General features: G+C 48.5%; 1 protein-coding gene across 10 annotated transcripts in view; it reads right to left on the bottom strand.

Annotated features, from left to right (window-relative positions):
- The window catches only part of PPFIBP2 (PPFIA binding protein 2), a 142,945-nt gene that overhangs the window by 9,044 nt on the left and 112,197 nt on the right, over positions 1-21,704 (bottom strand). For 7 of the 10 annotated variants that reach the window (XM_032853377.1, XM_032853374.1, XM_032853376.1 and 4 more), the window contains 11 exons: positions 21,406-21,517; positions 19,026-19,087; positions 17,828-17,903; positions 16,668-16,771; positions 14,870-14,937; positions 13,005-13,062; positions 12,057-12,098; positions 8,628-8,766; positions 7,445-7,477; positions 6,885-7,026; positions 6,150-6,278 (listed from right to left, as the gene is read on the bottom strand). In XM_032853377.1, coding sequence (XP_032709268.1) covers positions 6,150-6,278; positions 6,885-7,026; positions 7,445-7,477; positions 8,628-8,766; positions 12,057-12,098; positions 13,005-13,062; positions 14,870-14,937; positions 16,668-16,771; positions 17,828-17,903; positions 19,026-19,087; positions 21,406-21,517 — 965 coding nt within the window. The remainder of the gene's footprint in view (positions 1-6,149; positions 6,279-6,884; positions 7,027-7,444; positions 7,478-8,627; positions 8,767-12,056; positions 12,099-13,004; positions 13,063-14,869; positions 14,938-16,667; positions 16,772-17,827; positions 17,904-19,025; positions 19,088-21,405; positions 21,518-21,704) is intronic. The other 3 variants (XM_032853375.1, XM_032853380.1, XM_032853382.1) reach the window with 1 other exon arrangement.

Here is a 21,704-nt window from a genome sequence, read left to right as displayed (position 1 = left end):
CAAGCAATGCCCAAGTCATATGTATGTGTGTGTGGGGATGGGAGCAGAGCAGGGGGAGGTGGTGACGATTATCCTCAACTGAGTAACATCAAGTCATGAATAAATCAAGGGCTAGATCATGTTCCCAGACAGGATGACTGGGAATTACAAAGCCATCAGTTCTTAAAGACATCAATTTTTCATTTAAGTGTGAATATAATGGCACACTCGAAACCTCCATGGAGTCTGGGGTGGGGAAGGCTGGCAAAGCAACTTTATGTTCATTTGAAGAAAAACCAACAGGATTTATGGAATGTAGAAAACTAGATAATCTGTAAGATTCCTTCCAACAAAGTACCCCTAACATGCTAGTTAAAAAATTGTTTTTGGCAGGTGGGGGGGTGCCTTGGTGGCTCAGTGGGTTAAGCATCTACCTTCAGCTCAGGTCATGATCCCAGCATCCTGGGATCAAGCCCTGCATCAGGTTCCCTGCTCAGTGGGGATTTTGTTTCTCCCTCCCTCTCTGACCCTCACACACACCGCCCACTGCCCTGGCTTTTGCATACTCGCTCAGTCTCTCGCTCTCAAATAAATAAATAAAATCTTTTTAAAAATTTGTTTGGGAATGACTGGTTGAGTTGTTCTTAAGGTAAAAGAGTTAAAAGACCAGAACAACAAGAAAGCATGGTTCTAACACTGATCTCTACCTCTGAAACCAATAATACATTATATATTAATTAATTGCATTTAAACTAAAAAATAAGTGAATAAAATGTTAAGTGACTAGAATCGTAAAAATTAATTAAAAATAAAAACAATTCAATATTAAAAAAAAAAGAAAAGAAAAAGAAAGCATGATTCTAGGTGTCCTGGGGTAAGTGCTGGCCACTTGGAGTAATGAGATCCAGGTTCTGGGAGAACTTGTAAAATTTGGAGGGACCCCCTTTAAGAAAAGTACAAAATCTGAATATGGAATTAGGAACAAATAATTCATTTAGAATGAGAAATCATAAAATGTTACAAGTTTAATCACACTGAAAACCATCACGAACTCCAGAAATATTTTTGAGTTTGTTACCTTTGTCAATGTATTCTATCATGTTAAATCACAAAATTTTCAGCTTTTTCCAGTGTGTTTAATATGATTCACTTTATATAAATAATAATCTAGGAACCTATTCACTATTTTTTTTTCCTATTCAGTATTTTTGTTTGGAATTTATCTTTTGCTTTTAATGAATTACTGCTTTTGGTCTGATCTGGAATTTTTTTATTTATTCTTTTTTTTTTTGAGACATTGGGTTTTTTTTAATCAAGCAATTAACATATGTGTATTATTAGTGTCAGAGGTAGAGTCCAGTGATTCATCTGTTATCTATAACACCCAGTGCTCATTACATCCCATGCCCTCTTTAATGTCCATCACCCAGTCACCCCAACCCCCACCATTTCCCCTCTAGCAACCTGTTTATTTCCTATAGTTAAAAGTCTCTTATTGTTTGTCTACTCTTTTGTTTTTAAGATTTATTTATCTGAGGGAGGAAGGGAGGGGGGAGAGAGAAAGAGAGAGAATGAGTTGGGGGGACAGAGGAAGAGGGAGAAGCAGACTCTCCACTAAGCAGAGAGCCGGATGTGGGGCTTGATCCTAGTACTCTGAGGTCATGACCTGAGCTAGAGGCAGGCACTTGACTGTTTTACTCAGACACCCCAGTTTGTCTTAATGCCAGAATACTTTCAGTTTCAAATGTTCATTTTGTCACTTTTATTTCACATTCTATTAGCTTTTGATTTCACTTCATTTCTTACTTCTGGAAATTGGTAAAAATACATATTCAATATATCAGAGGGGTATTTCAGTTCTGAATGAAAAATGTGCTTCTGAGATCATAATTTGAAAACCTCGCTCTTCTACACCTTTTCAAGAGTTCTAGAGCTCCAGTGCTCATCTTCGACAGAATTTCCATGCCCTTCTTTGTAAACGGTCTCCACCCTCCTCCACCAGTGTTGTTCCCACAGTGGCAGACCCTGCTTCTCCACCTGCCTGCCCCCGCTAGGTTCTCAGTTTTGGGGTCTCCCAGGGCTATCGCTGAACAGGCAACGAAGCAATTCAGAGAGGATAGAGAAGATACCTTCTAGGCACAGCCAAACCACTTGCTTTACTGACATGTTCCAAAACATCTTCCCAAATTGTGGTTAAAGTGATGTAAGAGATTATCAGATGCGCCATCCCCATGAACGAGGGACAGCACATGGTGCATTTATAACTGTATATACGTCATCAGTCAGTGCACTTCTGACTAGGAAGAACTTCTGTTTTGACGAAGCATCCATGAGAAGCAAAGCCCTTGCCTGGGATTTCGCAGCCCTAATGACTGGGAAAAGTTTTCACAGAACAGCTTCTGGTTTTATACATTTGAAATGTTTCTTTTCTACTGCCCCAGACTTCTGATAGCGAGAGCCAAAAGACACGTTCACACTGGGACATGACCGCCAGCTCTGCATCTCTGTGTCAGAGCACCAGACAGATGGGCACACTGGGAAGTGGTGCAAACCCTGGGAGACATTTTTACAGAGGACAGCTAGTCAACCAAACATGAAGGGACCGCACACCACGGACGCACACCCCAAAAAATCCAAGCTAAATGGAAACCCGGAACTCAACTCCCCCTTGGCAAGATCCCCCAAATGCCCACAGTGCTCCAGTATCATCTGACAGAAGGCAGTGTGTAGATGGAGGGAAGTCTGCAGTGAACAGTCAGCAGTCAAAAACTGCTTAGATTAAAATACCTGACTTGGGAAAGTTTTGCAAAACACATGGCTTTGTTGGCACATTGATGGGACTCTCTCCATATCCTAGAAGACACCTGGGTGCAAGCAAAGGACCCTGAAGCTTAGACTTGCTCACATTGAGGGTACACCTGACACCATGAATATGGGAGAAAGGCAGGAAGAGAGTCTGACCAGAGCCCCTCATAAAGCTACAGTCCCGAAGGGCAGCAGACTCAGGAGGCCAGCTCAGGAATCATCGCTGCACGGAGATGAGATCCAGCCATGGGATCGAGTCCGCCTGACTTCACCATTATACACTGCTGCTTTCTCTTGGAAAAACAAAAATACCTCTCACCACATACCAAAATAAATCCCCAAACGGAGGATTCAGACACAGCTTTAAAAAAATCATTTAAAAAATTAAACATGAACAAAACCACAAAAGAAAAGTTCATGAACTTCATTATATATAAACATAAAAATTCCATATGTCGAAGTGTCACAAAATAAACTTCTGTAACAAGCCTAAAACACAATTTATCACCATTACTAGACATAGCTTCATGTCTTAATACACAGAGAGCAGACAGAAGTCTGTAAGACAGACAGTAACAAAAATGGGCAAAAAATGCAGACAATTCACAAAAAGTAAAATGACAAACATCTGCAAACTAAATTAACAATAAAATGTAATTTTTTGTGAGTGTGACAGGCACTCTGCGTAGCAGTGCTGACTGGAATATAAATCAGAAAAACTTTATAGGAGAGAAGAAAAAACACAATAAAATTTATTTTTCTATAACCTCAGAGAAGAGTCCTAGGAAATGTCATTATCAAATACTATTATTTTAGCATAATTTTTAAAAGTTTACTTATTTATTTATTTGACAGAGAGAGACACAGCGAGAGAGGGAACACAAGCAGGGGGAGTGGAAGAGGGAGAAGCAGGCTTCCCGCTGAGCAGGGAGCCTGATGTGGTGCTGGATCCCAGGACCCTGGGATCATGACCCGAGCCAAAGGAAGAAGCTTAACCACCCAGGTGCCCCACAAATGTGATTATTTTAAAAAGAAATATTTCATTAGAATAAAAAAAGAGACTGGGGCTGGAGACTTTCTGTAACCAAATACTTTTCCTACAGGGATATTGGTGATGAGACTTTTTTTTTTTTAAGATTTTATCTTATGTATTTATTATCTTATTTATTTGACACAGATAGAGCATGGAAGGGAGGGGCAGAGGGAGAAGCTGACTCTCTGCTAAGCAGGGAGCCCGCCGTGGGGCTCAATCCCAGGCCCCTGAGATCATGACCTGAGCTGAAGGCAGACATTTAACCGACTGAGCCACCCAGGTGACCCCAGTGATGAGACTTTTCAAGGCTATACCTAAACATCTATAAATACCAGAAGCCATTAGTTTATATCAAATTTCCGCTGACAAGTAAGAAAGGCCATTCTTTTCCACCAGTGAATGCAAGGCCTTACCACAAGCGCTGTTAGCATAAATGCAGCAATCTCCTTAGGGCGTCCTCTTCCCCTTTCTCATCCTTGTTATGGTTAACAAAGCACAAAAACATTCACAGCAACCAGCCCTGTGGCTGGAAGCAGTTTTTCCTTCAGCAGAGAAGTTCCTGACTTTGGTTACCCCATCCTGAAATGGCTGACAGAAGATAAACGGGCCTCCTAACCATGCGGTCGGGCACTAAGAAAAAATGCTGAAGGGTCTTAGAGAAAGTTCTTATAGCCCTGCCAGTGAATCAACGCTAAAGAAATCGCCAGAATTGGAGCTGAGGTTAATCATGCAAGCTGACTGTAGACTTTTTTCATCTCTGAAAAATCAGAAACATTTGTGTCTAAATTTAAAAAACTGCTAGGAAATTAGAGTGTTCTTGTGGAATATATAAACTTTCTTTGGCTCGCTTTTTTACTGGCTCTGAATGGGTCTCTGCCTTCTCTTGCCTCCAAAAGCTACCACTCACCGAGCATTTACACCTGTAACACCAATGCCTCGGCTGGCAGGTACACAAGTGCACACACCCTCACATCTCCCTGCACGGCACCTGGAAAACACGTCTGTCGAAACCCATCAAGGTGCAAGTGGATCTGAGGAGGCCCTCGTCTCACACCCGAGCCAACCGGGAAAGCTTAGAAAGCTGGGGCTGTCTGGGTGGGGAAGAGAAGGGTGTGTCCATGGGTTCCCTTTCTCAGGGCAGTGGGGGCGGGGGGGTGGGGGTGAGGTGTACCAACAATAGGCTGCTTTAGGGAAACGTGCTTCTCTCCTCTCGATTGTACTGTTTCTGAGGATTGGTATTTGAACTGTGCACGTCTTACTCACTACCCGCTCCTGGCACAGGTAGATGGCAATCTCAGAGGAATTAAGTAGGAGAGTTAAACATTACTTTTCACTGTTGGGTTAGATTTAAAGTGTCACAGTGCAATCCTGAGGAAGGTGCTCAGAAGCCTGACCTTGGCTGAGTAACTCAGACTTCAGGAGATAGTTACTAGAGATAATATTTTGTAGAAACTGTCTGGTGGGAACAGGGGATCAGAGGATATGGAAAGGGATTTTCCTAAAGCTCCGGAGTACTGTTCTGCCTGGGCAGGCCTGAGGAAAGGGGGCAGAGCTACTCACTGGAGAGTGTCTACCAGGGCCGTCCAGGTCAAGCCAGGAACTGGAGGAAACCCAGCACAGCCAGGGCAAACCAAGAAAGTTTAGTTTCTTTTCACACTTTTTTGTTTGGGCATGATGGGAGACTCCTGCAAAAGTAGGTAGTTCCTGTGGAACACACTGTCTGCCACCCCCTTTAGCTAACACCCTTCAGCAAAGCTTGGGGCCTTGTCTTAGGAGGCATAATGACAACGCGGCCTGCTCGGGTGGCGGGGGACAATGCCCTTTCTCAACGTCTACCGGAGGAGGTTGACCCGTGAGCAGCAGACTACTGATGCTTGGGTTAGATGGGCAGCAGCGATGCGATCCTCCTAAGAACTTTAATAAACTTCCTTTGATTCCTCACTTCACAAATGAGGAAACTCATTTGTTGAGGCGCAGAGAGGTGACAGAACTTGCTTTAAGGCTCGCCACTAGGAGTGGCTGAGTGGATATTCCAAGTCGGGTCTGTGGTTCCATAACCTGTGCCCCAAAGGTTGCCCCAGAGTTTCTCAATCCCGCACGCCAAGGCCCCGAGGCTAATGAATCACACACATGCAGAGCTGCTGAGGGTCCAGCACCCATGGCGGCTTGGAGGGGGCCTCTTGCCTTTACCTCAGTGTGTCTATAAAGCATGAACAATGTCTGCTTGCGCCAAGTGGGAAACAGGGAGAAGCTCTGCCTTCTGTCTTGGCAGCATTTGGCCCCTTGGCCAAGACCTCACAGTTCTCTGTTGAAGGACTAGAGGGAGCCTTACCATTTCTGACCCTTGGGGTCTCTGGTCCTAGAGAGCCTTGGCCCTGCAGTTGCCCGGAGCCCACCTCGTCGAAACTCCGCCATCCCTGGGGCGTCGGTGTTGAAGTTCCCGGACTGAGTTCTTCGGATCCTGTGTGGAGAGGAGTCCATGGAGAGTGACAGGGGGCAGCTGGGGGCACACAGGCAGGGCACCAGCCCCTATGCAGCGTCATGCCAGCTGGACCCCGGACTCTCCATGGCACTGCTGCCCAGGGCCTCCCGGAGATCAAGGATCATGGCCTGTGACAGCTCCCCAGACCCAAGCCTCGATTCTCATTCTGCCTCTGGGATTTGGGGCACACCCTGTGGGGTCCAAGTGAAGAGTGATGTGGGGGAGGAGGCCCATTTCTGCCCAGGGCCAGCAAGTCCTTCTTTAGACACAGACTGACCCCTTGGAAGGAAGAAGTTGGTCTCATGCATTGTCTCTCCCAAAGTACATGTGGTGAAAGCTGCAGAGAATGTGCTTGGGGTTCGTGGGAGGGAGTGATGCCAGGAACGAAGGGCAGATAAGGCAACAGCTACATTTACTGTTCTCCTCCTCTGCGCCCTCGAAGAGAACTCCAATTCTTCCCTCTAACGGCCTTTCTGTTTCTAGTGCTGTTCCAACATCTAATTAAACAGGGGGCTATGTGGTTCTTTACCCGTTCTAGAAGAATTTTGATTCTAAGCAATGTAATTATGATCACCACCAACTTACTTTCCCCAGAACTTCCTGATGCCTTTGGGGCTCCGTTTACCATCTGGGGTCAGGGGAGACTGGGGACTTGAGTCAGTGCCCGAGGATGTGGATGAGAGATCGTTGGCCACGGCGGTGTCGTCCCAACCACTTTCTGTGTCTCCTGAGATGGAAAGAATGGAATGGTGTGTGAAGGACAGAAAGGAACATGACCTTCAAAACCTTGACCCCAGGCCAGGGCCATCCTTCAGTGGGGCTGGGGAAGAGTCTGCTCTGCCTGCTGGGCAGAAAGTCACACCTCCTTCTCAGAAACCAGTGGGGGCTCAGGCACACTCCAGGCTCTCTCTCTGAGGACTGGCCAGGTTAGTGTTCTAAACTGGGGTGAGCTAATGTTTTCAAGTTTAAAGGTTTGGAGGTCCAAGTACTGGCAGGTAACTCCAACAAGGAGCTTCCTCCTTCCCCCAAGGGAGATGCAGGGCTGCAGGCAGGAGGGGACGTGGCTGAATGTTCCAGAAGGGAGGGTGTCAGGGGAGGGACACAAGGGCATCTCACTCTCCACCTCACCTGGAAGGATACAGTACCTAATACTGGGGCACTGACACTCCGGCCACGATCTCCAGCCAATCAAGAAGCAGAGAAGCCACATGAAGAAGCAAGAGAGGCCAAAGTCCAGCCCAACAGAGTTATAGGGAAGCAAAGAAATAAACAGAAGAGTCATCGAGCAAGAGAGAAAAACTCAAACAGAAAGAAAAATAATCCCATGAGAAAAGAAGGGTGGGAACAGTGACTGAACTTGGACCCCAGGGTCAGTGCGTTGAGAGGAGGCCTAAGTGAGGGGATCGAATACTCTCGGGGCCACTCCCTGGCAGGCAGAGGCAGCCACACACGGGTAGGGAGAGGGAGGGAGAGTGGCAGGGGCTGACACACGGGCACACACAGCCCCCATGTGGGCGCCAGGGCTCCCTCAGATCAGTCTAGAATGCCCTGAAGCTGTTGCGAGTCCAGAGTCTCAGGGTTACCAGGACAGAGCTTGTCTGGAGTTCCTGCAGCCAGAGGCGGAACTGGCCAAGGGCAGAAGCCAACCCACGAGCTAGCTCAGAGAACTTACAGGGATGAGGAGGAGAGGAGGGAGGGCTCTGCAGGGACCAGAATGTTCCCTCCTACACTCCATTGACCTGTTGTTGTTGAGGAAAGATGGCCTACTCTGCGTGAAAAGCAGTGAAGACCTCCACGGTTCCAGGTCCTAAGCACCAAAAGGGCACCTGTGGATGGATATCCTTGCCCACTGGCCACTCCATTTCCCTAAGGAAACACTTTCCCTTGGAAGAGCGCATAATATCATCTTACCAGTAATAGGGAGGCTGCAGGAGGAAGGCACAGACGGGGGAGATATCAGGATGACAAAGGAGGAGGGAGGGAGGGACTGGAAGGATGCACTCAGGGGTCTAAGAGGGAAGGAACAGAGGAATGATGGGAAAGACACGGAGGGCCAAGAGAGGAGGACTGGAAGGCAAATGGGGGTGGAGCGACTGTGGAAAGAAAGGGAAGGCTCACAGCCTGGGTTTCTGGTGCTCTACAGGGCTTACCAAAGGAAATAATGTACCCAGACAGGGAGCCATGGTCTCTGCCAGGGAGGCCACCCAGAAAGACACCTTTTCCCGTCCACCCACCTGACCATCCCCCAACTGTGGGCTGTGGCAGTGGGCACGGGACTTTTGCAATAACTGAAAGTGTGGCCGCCACCCCTGCGGCCTGGACACTCACTCAGCCGCAGCAGGCTGCTCCCTGCGGGGTCGGGCTGTGAGGCAGTGGCAGTCGACTTGGCAGCCTCTCCATTGGGTGTCGCTCCTGAAAGCTTCCCAGGTAACGTGGGGTATTTGTGCTCCACCAGGAAAGGGTTGTCCTGCTGGAAGGAGAAAGAGAGACATGTTCAAGCAACTTTATGGCTTCAGACTTAAACCCAGTTAGGAAATGTTTGGATGCACAGACAACTCAGCTTTCCAAGAGCTACGTGTCACTTAGCCCAACTCAAAGACCTTGCAAAGATGACTTAGTCCAGGAAAAGGGACCAGAGTTCTGAGAAAGAAACTTGCCCAAGGGCCACACAATGAGACAGGGACAGAGTCAGGACCAAATCCGGGGCTATTTGCAACAGACCCTAAACAGGAAGTGGAAGAGTCTGGCAAAGGGGGCTTTGCCCTTTGGCTGGATGCTCGGACTTGCCATGAATTAACAGCCACCAATGATCCCTTGGGTACTTCGAATTAACAGACCCGAATTCTAGTAAAGGGTACAACTACTGCTTTGGTGTATATATTTATGTAATACGTCATATGTAAGTTACATTTATATATTACAGTAACAGTTATCTTGAAAAACACCAGGTTAAGACAAAGTGAGAAGGGACGTACACACTGGGGAGGTGATAAGAGCAAACACGCTGGTGGGGCGACACACCACCCATTCCCTTAGAACTTAGGATCCCGGTCTGCACAAGACTCATCCCCAGTACAATGGGCCTGTGCACACACCCTAGCCACAAAAAGGGTACCCAAAACAAGGTCACATAAAGGGAAAAGAACTGCACTTCGCTGGTCAGGATGGGCACAATGCAGCCAGAGAAAAACAAATATCATAGGATTTCACTCCCATGTGGAATTTAAGAAATAAAACAAATGAACAAAGTGAAAAAGAGAACAAAAAACAGGATTTTCACTACAGAAAACAAATGGATGGTCACCAGAGGGGAGGTGGGTGGGGACGGGTGAAATAGGTGATGGGGTTAAGAGTGAAGTTATCACGAAAAGCACGAGTGACGTATAGAATTACTGAATCGCTATGTTGTAAACCTGAAACTAGTATAACACTGTCTGTTAACTACACTGCAATTTTTTTTTATAAGAAAAAGGACATAATGGCCCCTAAAGCCACAAACCTAAGGGAAACCCAGTGGAATGCATTTGGATAAAGAGAGAAAATGCATTTGAATAAAGAGAGAAAATTCATTCCATTTTCCTTTACCAAGGAAATTGACTGTGGATAACTTGATGGGGCCCAGAAGAAAAGTAATACAAAAGTTCTGATTTCCAAATGGACAAGTCTGAGAAGTGATGGAGACTTCAATGACTGAGACATCTCTTGAACTTTCATTTAGTTAAAAGCTAGGTATCCAATGAATTTCTGAATTCATTGTGCTTATAAAATACGCATCCCTGAAATTGTCTGAAATCCGACTCCTTCACTGAACATGGACTACTAACCCCTGTGAACTCGGACTACTAATCCCCATGAACAGGCTCAGAAAGGAGAGATGTAGGGGAAAAAAGGAGACTAAACTTCCAAGGAAGTCTGAAAGAACCAGCTGGTAAAGCACAAATAATCAGATGGGGAGACTGCATGATTTTTAAGCTCATGACGACCCACGAGGCAGACACTGGACCTGGTCAGATCAACAGTTTACAAATGCCAATCCCTGTGCCAGCTGCCCCACAATCACCGGGGACACCTGCAAAGACAGGGTTCCCAGGTTGCACCTGGTCCTGTGAATCTACCCCTCTGGGAGCACACCCCAAGTGGTGGTATTTTTTTTTTAAGATTTTATATATTTATTGTCAGAGAGAGAGAGAGCACAAGCAGGGGGAGCAGCAGGCAGAGGGAAAAGCAGGCCCCCTGCTGAGCAGGAAGCTCCATGCAGGACTCAATCCCAGGACCCTGGGATCAGGACCTGAGCTGAAGGCAGATGCTCAACTGACTGAGCCACCCAGGTCCCAAGTGTCTGTATTTTTAACAAGCGTTTCAGATTACTCTGATGCACAGTTAAAGCTGGAAGCACTGAGTGTGGGGAAGGCAATGTTTGAAAGGTTTAAGGATCTGTGACTCCAGGTTCCCCATGACACAGGAAATAAAGGAGTGGGGAAGGGCTATCAAAACCAGATTTCCAGTTGCATCATCACCCATGCAACACCACCCTCAAAGATAGGGAAGAGACCACTGAGGCCACCGATGTGGGCTGTCCGGGGTGCTCACTGGATGGGAAAGGGGACAGAAGCTGGTTGGGAAAGAAGACAGAACCCAACCCAAGCATGCGTGTCCCAGACCTATAAGACAACAGAAAGAATCGAGGGTGACAGAAAGGGCTCTCAGCTCTGTTTAGCCAAGAACGACAACAAGGAAGGAAGGACTCACTGCTGGAAAAGGTAAAGGTCAGGGCAGGACCCAGAAGGAACAGAAGAATGCGGCTGGTTGTGGGGGAATGGAAACCCCAGCTGCCTCACGTTAGAACAGAGAGGCAGCGCACTGGAGGCGGCGAGAACACAAGCTTTGTGTCAGATGGACTCAGACAAAGCGTTTTCCCTTCAGCCTCCCACAACCTGTTTTATTGTTTCTCAATGGGGAACAACTCCTGCCTCAGGCTGAGCATGCCAGGACCGCAGATAAGCACAGGCACAAGAAATATCACGTGCCCGGGGCCTGGAGAGACAGCAGGCTGTAGGAGCACAGTCTCTAGATCAGACCCCTTCGAGAACATCGCGCTCATGTGTGGTCCAGGGCACAAGCCGGAGAAACCAGTGCTGACCCTAAGGAGGATGAATGGGAACTTTAAAGGCTTGTGATCCACACGCTGGAGAAGAGGATGTTCAGCTCAGAGGAGGGTGTGAGGAACAGTCAGGAGCAGAGGAGGCTGGTTCATTCCAGGGGCTCCAGAGGGAGAGCCAGGATCAGCGGGCACATGCTCTGGGGAAGTCCTGAAGGTGTATCTACTAGGGCTGGGAAAGATGTGAAGAGCTCTCCAGCACAGAAAGCGAGGGCCAGACGTCAACGTTAGGGGATGCCCCAGTGGCTGAGTGTGCCCGTGTTTAGCCCTGACACGTGAGCAGAGAAAGGATGAGAGCTGTCCTGCTCCTCCGGCTTGTGTGTGGGAACCCTAACCTTCCCCTTCCCAGCAATTAGATCCACAATGTTAAAGATGAGCTTTCCTGAGCCTGTAAAATGGAAGAGACAATAAGAAATCCCATCCCACAGACAACGAGACGAAATCACACTACACGGTGCACGTAAGCCAGAAACGGGAAAGGAAGCGTTGTCTTTCCTCCTGTGCTCTTATCCCTTATGATTCACCTATTTCCCAGGCACAAAGCTCCGTGAAAACTCCAGCAGACAACCATGAGTGCACGATCGGGGCAGTTATCGTACCTTGGTTTCCACCCCAGGGGAGAGCTGGTTCCCGTTGACACACTGTGAAGCAGCAAGAAGGGTTTCAATCATGTGCAGAGAGAGAGACCGGTGTTAGTCACAAATGACAGCTTAGGACCACCTGTCTGCTTCCAGCTGCAAGGCTCATCCCCTCCCTCCCCATCTTTCTGTTAGGTAATCACCATCCACGGAGGAAACACAGGTCACTGTCCAACCTGCGGACAGATGTTCTGGGTAGTTGCCAGCAATCTGACCAGGGAGAGCAAGAAGCACAGGACCACAGGGCCAGAGCCACTGAATGGGCCCCGTGGCTCCTGCCAGCCTCAGTCTTCATGGGTGTCCTTTGTAATTACTGGTGCTGGTACACTGCTCAGACCAAGGGATTGAATACAGCAGGTTCCAGAAAGGTGCTCTCTCAGGAAAGGAGTCTGGTTTCCAGTGACCATGCCCGAGAACCTGTGATCTACCCTCCAGCACCTGGGACACCCACATGGTCAAGGGCCAGCCTCGAATAAGGGGCACAAAGCCCTCCTCACATCTCTCTAGACTCTTAAAAAAAGCTTCCTCTCCAATCTCCTAAATTATCCTGTAACTCACTCCTGGGCTCATCAACTTTATCCACATTACTTCCTCATTCAAAATCCCTGCAACAGAGGCCCAGGACTCAAGACCTCGACGGCTTGATCTGACTCAGGCTCTGAACTCACATCCTCCTGCTCCCCGCCATTTCCCAAAACCTGCCTGTGCTCACCTCTGCATCTTGTCCATCAACTCCCTGCAGCATGCCCTAACCTCCCTCTGGGATGCCTTGGGCCACACCTGACTGGTTTTCTCAGAATGTTCATGAAATTCCTGCCTCCCCATCAGCTTCAGAAAGGCCTCTACAAGGTGGGACCTGTGTGTCCCAGCACTGCTGGGTAAGGAACTCAGGAGTTACAAGGGGCTGACCTTGTCCACAGGTTCACTTCTTAGGTCTTCTAGGCTACATGAGAGTTTTTTCTGAGCTCTGGAAAAACACAAAAGAAAGCAAACAAAGACACAGTTACTGGACAAGGTGGTGTGTCATTCACACAGAGGACATACCAAGTGTTTTACCAGTAGTGGGTTTAGGGTCAAGGTCAGGAAAAATTCACTCTCATCACAACCACTACACAGGAGACTGGCCCATTTCAGGGAATAACCTGGTCAGACAATGCGTTGTTGAGGGCATGAGAGCATCATTTAAATCCAAATCAAAAGGCCTTGACGTGGGGCGCCTGGGTGGCTCAGTGGGTTAAAGCCTCTGCTTTCAGCTCAGGTCATGATCCCAGGGTCCTGGGATCGAGCCCCACATCGGGCTCTCTGCTCTGCGGAGAGCCTGCTTCCTCCTCTCTCTCTCTGCCTGCCTCTCTTGCCTACTTGTGACCGCTGTCTGTCAAATAAATAAATAAAATCTTAAAAAAAAAAAAAAAGGCTTTGACATTCCTTGAAAATACAGAACACACTCAATTCTATTACATCAATGGGAGCTAACTGGTCTATAGTCAGAAAGAAGACTCCGCAGAGTCAAAAGACAGGAGAGGTGCCGATACGGCCTCATCCGTGAGTCTAAGATGTAACCCCGGGAGGAAGGAGCTGTGCCACATTACAGTGGAGGTGAGCACATCGGCCAGCCACAGCTCCAGAGCTTCACCTGCTAGGATCTTCCATGCCTTTGCTCCAGCTCTGTCCTGACCAGTCTGCTCAGCGGAATTTGCTTTTTCAGAGGTTATTTTGCAGAGAAGGGCACAAACTGTATAGAGAAGAGACCACACCACCAGGGGTCACAAGAGTTACCTTGTAACAAGTCTCCTTTGCAGTGATGCTTCTCAGTTTATATGAGTAAAGCAAAATCTCTTAGTACATTGGTCTCCTGTGAGTCTGGTCAGTGTGAGTTAATCACTGTGGACTTTTTTCCAAGTGAACTCATACATAAACTAAATTTCTTATTGTGCAAAGTGACTACCAATTGCAGTCTTTGACACTGGCATTTTTCTCTAGGGCTAAAGGCTGAGGGAAACAATGGCCCTATAGAAAGTGGGGTCCAGAATGTAGGTGCTGGAGCCTCAGCACCATTCTGGGGAAATTTCCATCATACATATGGCCAATCTCCCCAGATGCCCTCACTGAATGACACTCTGCTCTTGGCAATGGAGCCTCTGTATCTCCATTACATGGGGCCTAACCTGGAAGCATGTTCTAAATTGTTGACCTAGGGAGCTAGAAATTGGTTCATTTTAGAGGGAAGTAGACCAGTGGCAGCCAGGTGACCCCACAGGCCAGCCCATTATAAGCTCATTGTCATGTGAAGCTTCCCCAAAGCAACAGAACAACCTCACTGTAGGAGAAATGGCTCTCCCGATGAAGCCGGACTTGTCACAGGGCTCTGGGACTCCTAAGAGCAGGAAGGACTTTCAAGAGGAGACTGTTGAAAGTGAGACCTACAACATGGGATGCTCTCAGCCCCAAGGAATCCCTGATGGGCACAGATGATCTACAGCCACTTCTCCTTTGAGGCTCCAACCCCTGGCCAGGTCTTTTCTCAGTGACAATGGCCCAGACCATTAGCCCATGGGAAGGGAAGCTCATCCGTGGCTAGGGAAGGTAGGCATGTTTGTGACTGTTCCACGGCCACATTGTGGCCACTGTCAGGGCCTGGAGCACTGCTCAGTGGAAGGGCAGGTGTGCCTAGGATCTGTGGTTGTGCTTACTATGCATGGCCAATCCCTGCCTTGCAGGAGCTCCAAGTTGGGCTGAGCACACAGCAGCTCTAGGGACACAGTCAGGACCCCTACCTGGTTTCCAGCGATTTCTGTGGTAGTGGAGGTGGCCCCACGGCGGGAGAGTTACATCTTGGAGGCATCTATACAAGAAACAGAAGTCACTGTAGGGGACACTTAATGTGTGGAGACCACCTACCATCCCTTCTCCTTTGGACAACTCCCCTTGAGGAGTCCCACTTCCTCCCCTAGGTACAGGCACATTGGCTGTGTTGTTGATTCAGGCGCCTTGCTCTTTCAGGACGCCCAGGAGGAAGGAGTATTGGAAACCCAGGCCAACCTGCTCCTCCTCCCCAGACCTGCCCCCATATCCCTGCAGGAGAGTCCTGACACTTGAACCCCTGGGGACCCGTGCCACTCCTGCCCTCTCTGAACTGGGTTCTTTAGCTTTTTCTTTCTTGCAGGGAGCCACCATGCACCCTTTCAGAAACATGCCTTGTTGGTGTAGGTTAGCCAGAGTTGATGTCTGGTGCTTGCAATGAGAAGCACTAGAACGGACCTATGCACTTAACAAACGTGAGCCATCTCCATGGCCTACTAGGCCCCGTGCTGGGTGTGAGTAAGTGTTCCCCACAGTAAACAGGCAGACAGCTGAGATAAAAGATCAGTGCAGATGTTCTTATGATAATGATACCTCTAACACAACAGAGGGATGGATGGGAGGGAGGGAAACTTCAGAAGAGGGCTTCAGAGGGGAGAACACTTGAGAAATGAGAATGGACTTAGTGAGAAGGCAAAAAGGGAAGAGAATTACAGGTAGACTGAACATGAGCTAAAGGTGGCATCTAAGGAGGACACAGTTTGACATTTTCACTGTTGTACTAAGTGCAAAGATGACTTTTTCTCTAGAGCCCAGTAAGTACCTTTTTGGTCTAATAAACGTGTGTCCATTTCCAGGTTCTGCCATCTAGCTGCTGTGTGACCTAAAGCAGATTAATTACCCTCTCTGAGCCTCAGCTTCACAATAAAGAAAGAATCCCAGCTGGGTGTCATTAAGGTGACAAGAAATAAGGTGAGAGCCATGTACAGAGCTCACTGCAGTAACCACACATTGGTACTGGGTGTCAATCACTGCTTCTGTATGATTGCCAGCAATCTGGAATGTTGGTCTGACTTGATAACTGGTCACTTGGTAACATTTTAGTTCCTCCCTCAATTAAAAGAGTTGAGCTAGACCCCTAAGATCCTCTTCAGTTTGGCCATTCTAGAGTTTCATGAGCTTTTTACACCCTGAGCCAAAGCCCTCTCTCTCCTTGAGATCTGGATCTATGAGTATATGTGCTTATTTGTATCTAGTCTGAATGTGGAGAGATTTGTGTAGGACCAAGAAAATCTGTCTGCTGGTTACAGCGGCTGGAGGGGGTGTCTGAAATAGGAACGGATCCCTGCAGTAGCTGAAGTTATTCTCCTCCATGAGCAAGGCACACTCATCCATTCGACAACCATCTGCATTCTCCTGGGCATCAGGCACTATTACAGACACTGGACAAATGGGGGGAGATAAAACCAAACCACCCTCGGTCTCTGCTTATACCCCAGAGAGGAAAGACAAAAGAAACAAGGAACTGGATTGAGAGTTCCTATCCTTGCAAGTCCATCGTCCACAATGTCAACCCTCCCAGTCAGGACACAGGCCAGCATCTGGGCCCCTACCCACCCTCGGTGCTCTCCCCAGGGCCTTGGGGGCCACTCCATCTATTTAATTTCTCACCTGTCAAGACTTATACCTGACAGGTACCTGACTAGATCATCCCCCAAGCTCTGTAAGCTCCCAGGACCTGCTAAAACCCCCATCATGGGTGAAACATAGCACCTCTGGTTTAAAGAATTCTTCAGGGCCTTTATTCACACTGTTCCACTTTCTGAAACTTCCCTCGAGTTCTTCTTCATTGATTAAGAGAGTTCTTTCCGAAGGCCCTGGAAGCATTAATGCAGAAGGGGGGATCACTACTGTGGGAGTTATTCAGAAACCCATAATTAACACAAAATTCTAACAATCTTTCTCCTTCATTAAGAAAGCCTAAGGAATACATAAAGGTACATTAAGACTGTGACTCAAGATTCTTCAGGGCATCTGAAGATGGACTGTCATGAGGGTCATCTCAAGGGCAAAGCTCATGTATGGAACATAGAGAAACCCCTAGGATTCCTCCCCAACCTTCTCACTCCTTGGCCACAGGCAGTCAGGCTCTGACTAGACCCCAAATACCAAAGAAGAGGGAAAACAGGGCAGTGATGTGTGCACAGGCCCAGCAGAAGCTCAGCCAGAATGAGAGGTCTCTGAATGCCCTCGGAGCAGCCCCCTCCTCCAAAGTAGCTGCTTTCCGGGGACTGTGATAGGAGCCCAGGTCAGCGGCATGAAGGGTAAGGCAGGCAGCCTGGCCTACAGCCCGCTGTGCTCAGATGAACACTAATGCTGCCTGGGAGGTTCGTTCGCCCCGGGCAGCAAATACGAAACACGGAGAGCTCTCCCTGCCCTGTGCCTTCCTACGGGAACCCAGGTACCCAGGGACTTAAAGGAGGCTCCCTGAGTGTCCTGGCAATCTACTGGGGGAGATTTTAGATTCCTCTGGAGGTGGGCAAGCTCTAATCCCCCATGAGGGCACCAAACTATTTTTTGGTCCAGGTCTGACTGCTCTTACTGCCCCTAAGGGGTATGCTGGAAAGACACACAGCCGATCTCCAAGAATGGAGATTCCCAAGGGCTCTCACTGATGGTTTTATTTTCTTGATGATCTGCTTAGTCCCTGGGAGCTCTCATCTGGGACTCACCTGGGACCACCATCGGACATAGTTTCTAGAAAATGACAAGCTGCCGATTTCCCCCATCCAGGACAGACTAACCAGCTCCATTCTCTAGCAGAGGATCTTCTCCAAATGAAGACGAAGAGCCTTCTGGCAAAATGCCCCTGGGTTTAACCCAGTCGATGAAATACCTCTGGGAGAAAAGGGCAGAGCCCTCCTTGCCCTCACCTTGTGTTGCCATCATCATCTCCTTCGCCCTTCGGTACTGGTTTAGCAGCCCCGTGAGCTCCTCTATCCGACGGTCCTGTCACAGTGGGAGAGTAGACTATACGTGAACACCACCACTGGCCCCTCTGATTTCATAGGTGACGGGGGCCACATTATGTTCTGGGCACATGGAGAAGAGATGCCACAGGGAACCTAAGGAACGCTTCAACAGAAAGGTCGGCATCCAGTCTCCTTCCCATAGAGCCTGGTTTCTCAGTGCTCTGCTAGGCCGCTCCCAACATTCTCGCCTCTACCCAAAGGCAAGAGTTCAATCTCTAGCCATAAATCAGCCCTTCTAGGGGTTAAACATTTCCCATCAGAACAATCACTATCTCCCCTCCTGAAGTAGCCTTAGAAATCTGTCTCCTAGTTCAACTATTGTCCTCTGGAGCTACATGCAAAAAAAGATTAAAATAAAGCTGGTGTGTTTATCCCCAGTTCCCTCACCTGTTCCTGGGAAGTCTGAGATTCTGTGTACAACAGATAAAATCTCCCAGAGGAGATCATTTCTTTCAGCAAAAAGTCTGGGGACTTGGGAGGTCACACAGATTCTGGCCCTAGACAGACTTGGGGGGTGAACCCTGGATACACTACCTACTGTGACCTGACCTTGGACAAGACTCAAGTGCTCTGAATCTCAGTGTCCTCATCTGTAATGTGCAGGGCTGTGATCCTCAGAGCTGACGTCCATCCCAGGGAGGTGCTCTCTAGCTACAGAGGGGGCTCCCCTAGGATTATACAGGGATCAGACGTGAAGGACAGAAGGTGGGGGTAATCACATGGCATGCTGCTTAGTGTCTCCGTGATGAGTCTACACCAGACAGTGCACAGAGGAGACTGGTGTCTAAGCGGGAGTCTAAGCAGTTACAACATTGGCAATAACCACGGTGGTATTTTTTTCCCCCACACCTACATGAACAGGTACCACTTCAATCTGCCTCTGGGAGATTTCACTTAAGCCAAGTTCCTAGGCATCAAGGGCAAAAACAGGTGGCTGAGGCTCAGTCTCTAAGAGGCAGAAGCCATTCTCCCGACATATCCCTGGGTCAGCAGCCTAATGGGCATGACCCTGCCCAGAATATCAGAGACCAATAGGGACCAAACAGTCAGAGACATCAGCAGAGGAAGGAGAGGGCTGTCTGCCTGACGATCATCTTACCTTATCTTCATTGGCAACAAGCAAAGTTTCCATCCCCATTTTCAGACGTTGAATTTCTTGGTCTAAAAGAATTCAGGTGTGGAAGAATTATGTAAAGACAGACAGCCATCCCCACATGCTAAGCTGCTGATAACTTTCCTTGTGAATCAACCACACACAGGCTCTTCTATTTCTTTAAAAGCCTGTGATGATGTTTGGCATAGTCAGTCTCATTAAACATTTGTTGGACTACTAAATGAATGAATGAGCCTAGTATTTTATCTTCTTTTTATAGACGTTAGTGGGGAAAAATCAAAATGCCATTTACTCAAAGGTGACACAGAAGAACCCCCAAATCTTTCAAAATCAACATCTCGGAAGAATACAGACATTTATTGCTGATTACCTGAGTGGGCATGCACCTGGGCTGCTAACTAGTTTTAGAGAAAATCCTACAGTCCCATGGACTGTAGCAAAGGTGAATTTAAAATAAGAAAAAAAAAAAAAAGCCCACAGCTGAATGAAGATGAGAAAAAAATGATTATGTAAAAGAGCTGGTGGGTACTTGGCTTAATTTAAAATGGTATAGTCAGAACTGACAAATGTTTAGACACATCTATAAGTATATTCAAACAAACTCTATAGTTAAGGAAAACTATCTTATTTCATAAGCCTACAGAATTTCCCAGTGTGCCTCTGTGTGGAGCACCCACGGCCTACTCTCCCTCTGGGCCTAACAGGGACTCTTGATTTCTTCCCCAACCAGTCTGGAGAGCCAAAGGACAGTGCCTAAAGGAGCCGGAGGTCTCTCTGCTAAATATTTAGGCCTAGGGATTGTCACATAGTTGGGAGTTCCAAAACAAGGACCTGTCCCCACTCCTAAACTGATTACTGCAAAAGGAACAGGGACGACTATGTAAGCAAAGCAAGGAGACTAGGGAACTAAAGTACAGGCATCCCACTTGCAACAAGAACAGGACGAGTAAATTTATGGGCTTTGCGTACATAGTCATAGGGATTCATTTTCAGAGGAAAGTAGACAGTGCCTGCTCACTATCTTAGGCTCTTGGCAGCTAAAGACCAACTCTGCAGCCCCACTTGTGGGAGGAGGGCGGTAAGCCCCATATGAAGACTGGCAAACCTCAGTGGTTTGGGCAGAACCCAACCTGTGCAGCAAATGACAAAAGGACCAGCTCTAAGAGTTACCTGATGACGGACTAGAAGGCCTGGACTGCAGAGAAGCATAGGGTGGCAGGGGAAGGCTGCCTGGCCTCGAGTCAGGCTCAGCATTCTAGGCAGGTCAAGCATCGCGGAGAAGCTAGGATATCTTAGGGGGCCCCACAGCCTCCACCCTGAGCCTTGGCAGGTAGGGGGCACGCTCAAAGACTTGAGAAGAGACTGAGAAAGGCTGGGGGAGGGATGAATATATGGGTCGCAAATTTTCTTCTCCAGCCCGAGTCTTGGCTTCAGGGCTGCGTGGCTTCCCCACCCCAGCCAGGGACCCAGGCTCAGCTGCGCTAAGGCTGACCAGGGACCCAGCAGTGTGGCCAATCCCCAAGGCTACAGGACCTTGTCCAGCATCGTTCTGCAGCCTGGTGGTGGGAGGAGAAGTCAGGAGGTGTGTGATCATTCTGTACTCCAGGTGAACAGCTGTAAACACTCAATAGGTGTGAATAAGGGGATCTGAGGATTCATCCTCTCATTTTACAGCGGACTTGAACTTATCACGGTCCACTTACCACGCTTCCACTCACTCAGGATTTCTGAGGAGCCTACCAGGGTTGAATGCTGTGTGCGGCTCTGTGGATCCAGTCTTAAAGAGAACAGACACAGACCTGGCCCCACAGCGAGGACCACAGTCTTCACCACAGGACATCCCCCAGTGCAGCCCTGATACATTTAAGTGCTAGGATGGAAGTTAGAGAAAAATTGGACTGGGCGTGGGGGCGTACTTCGTTAAGGTACGGTGGCCAGAATAGGTCTGAGGGGTAACACTGACTTGAGTTCTATAGGATGAGAATTAACTGCTTTGTTTCTGTGCCCTCAGGGCCTGGTATGAGTATCAGGCAGGCATCTACAAGTGACTGAATCACTAGTCTCCCCTAGGGGGAGGACACAAAGGAAGTCCTTCCAGTCAAGTGAAGGAAGAGCTCCAGGGGGGCTGCACAGAGCTTAGTGATCAGACTACACATGAGAAGTTCGCGGCCGTGAGTCCACAACAGAGCTGTGCTTTACAGGCCCGTTCACCCGCACGCTCATCTGTTCGCTCAGACATGTTTGCATGCATGCAGGCACACACAGCAAGCCTACTCACACAGGTACACACACACACACCCCCACTCACAGACACACGTGCCCGGGGCCCAGGGGCAAGCACGTCCTATCACCATCCAGCGGTTACCTTTCTCTGCATGGTCACTGTGGAGGGCCGCAGTCCGGGAGAGCTGGCTGTGCAGACGCTCGATTTCAGCAGCCTTCAGGGCCACCTGCTCTTGCAGCTGGGCCACCTCAGCCTGAAAGAGCAACAGAGGGTCCCTGGGAGCTCAGAGGGATGACCAGACTGTGATGGAGTGCCTCAAGTCTCTCACCGCCCAGGACCAATGGGTCCTACAGCCTGCGGGGCAGTTAGGGACAAAAGAGGCAAAGGTGAGCAGTTAGGGGCGCTTACTGCTCTCTCCACAAGGGGGCGCTCTGCCCGCT

Source organism: Lontra canadensis, unplaced genomic scaffold (assembly GCF_010015895.1).
Source record: "Lontra canadensis isolate GAN:19392208 unplaced genomic scaffold, GSC_riverotter_1.0 scaffold7, whole genome shotgun sequence".
NCBI classification, from domain to species: Eukaryota; Metazoa; Chordata; class Mammalia; order Carnivora; family Mustelidae; genus Lontra; species Lontra canadensis.
The sequence above is the reverse complement of the archived record's forward strand: the minus strand, read 5'-3'. Positions and strand labels throughout refer to the sequence as shown.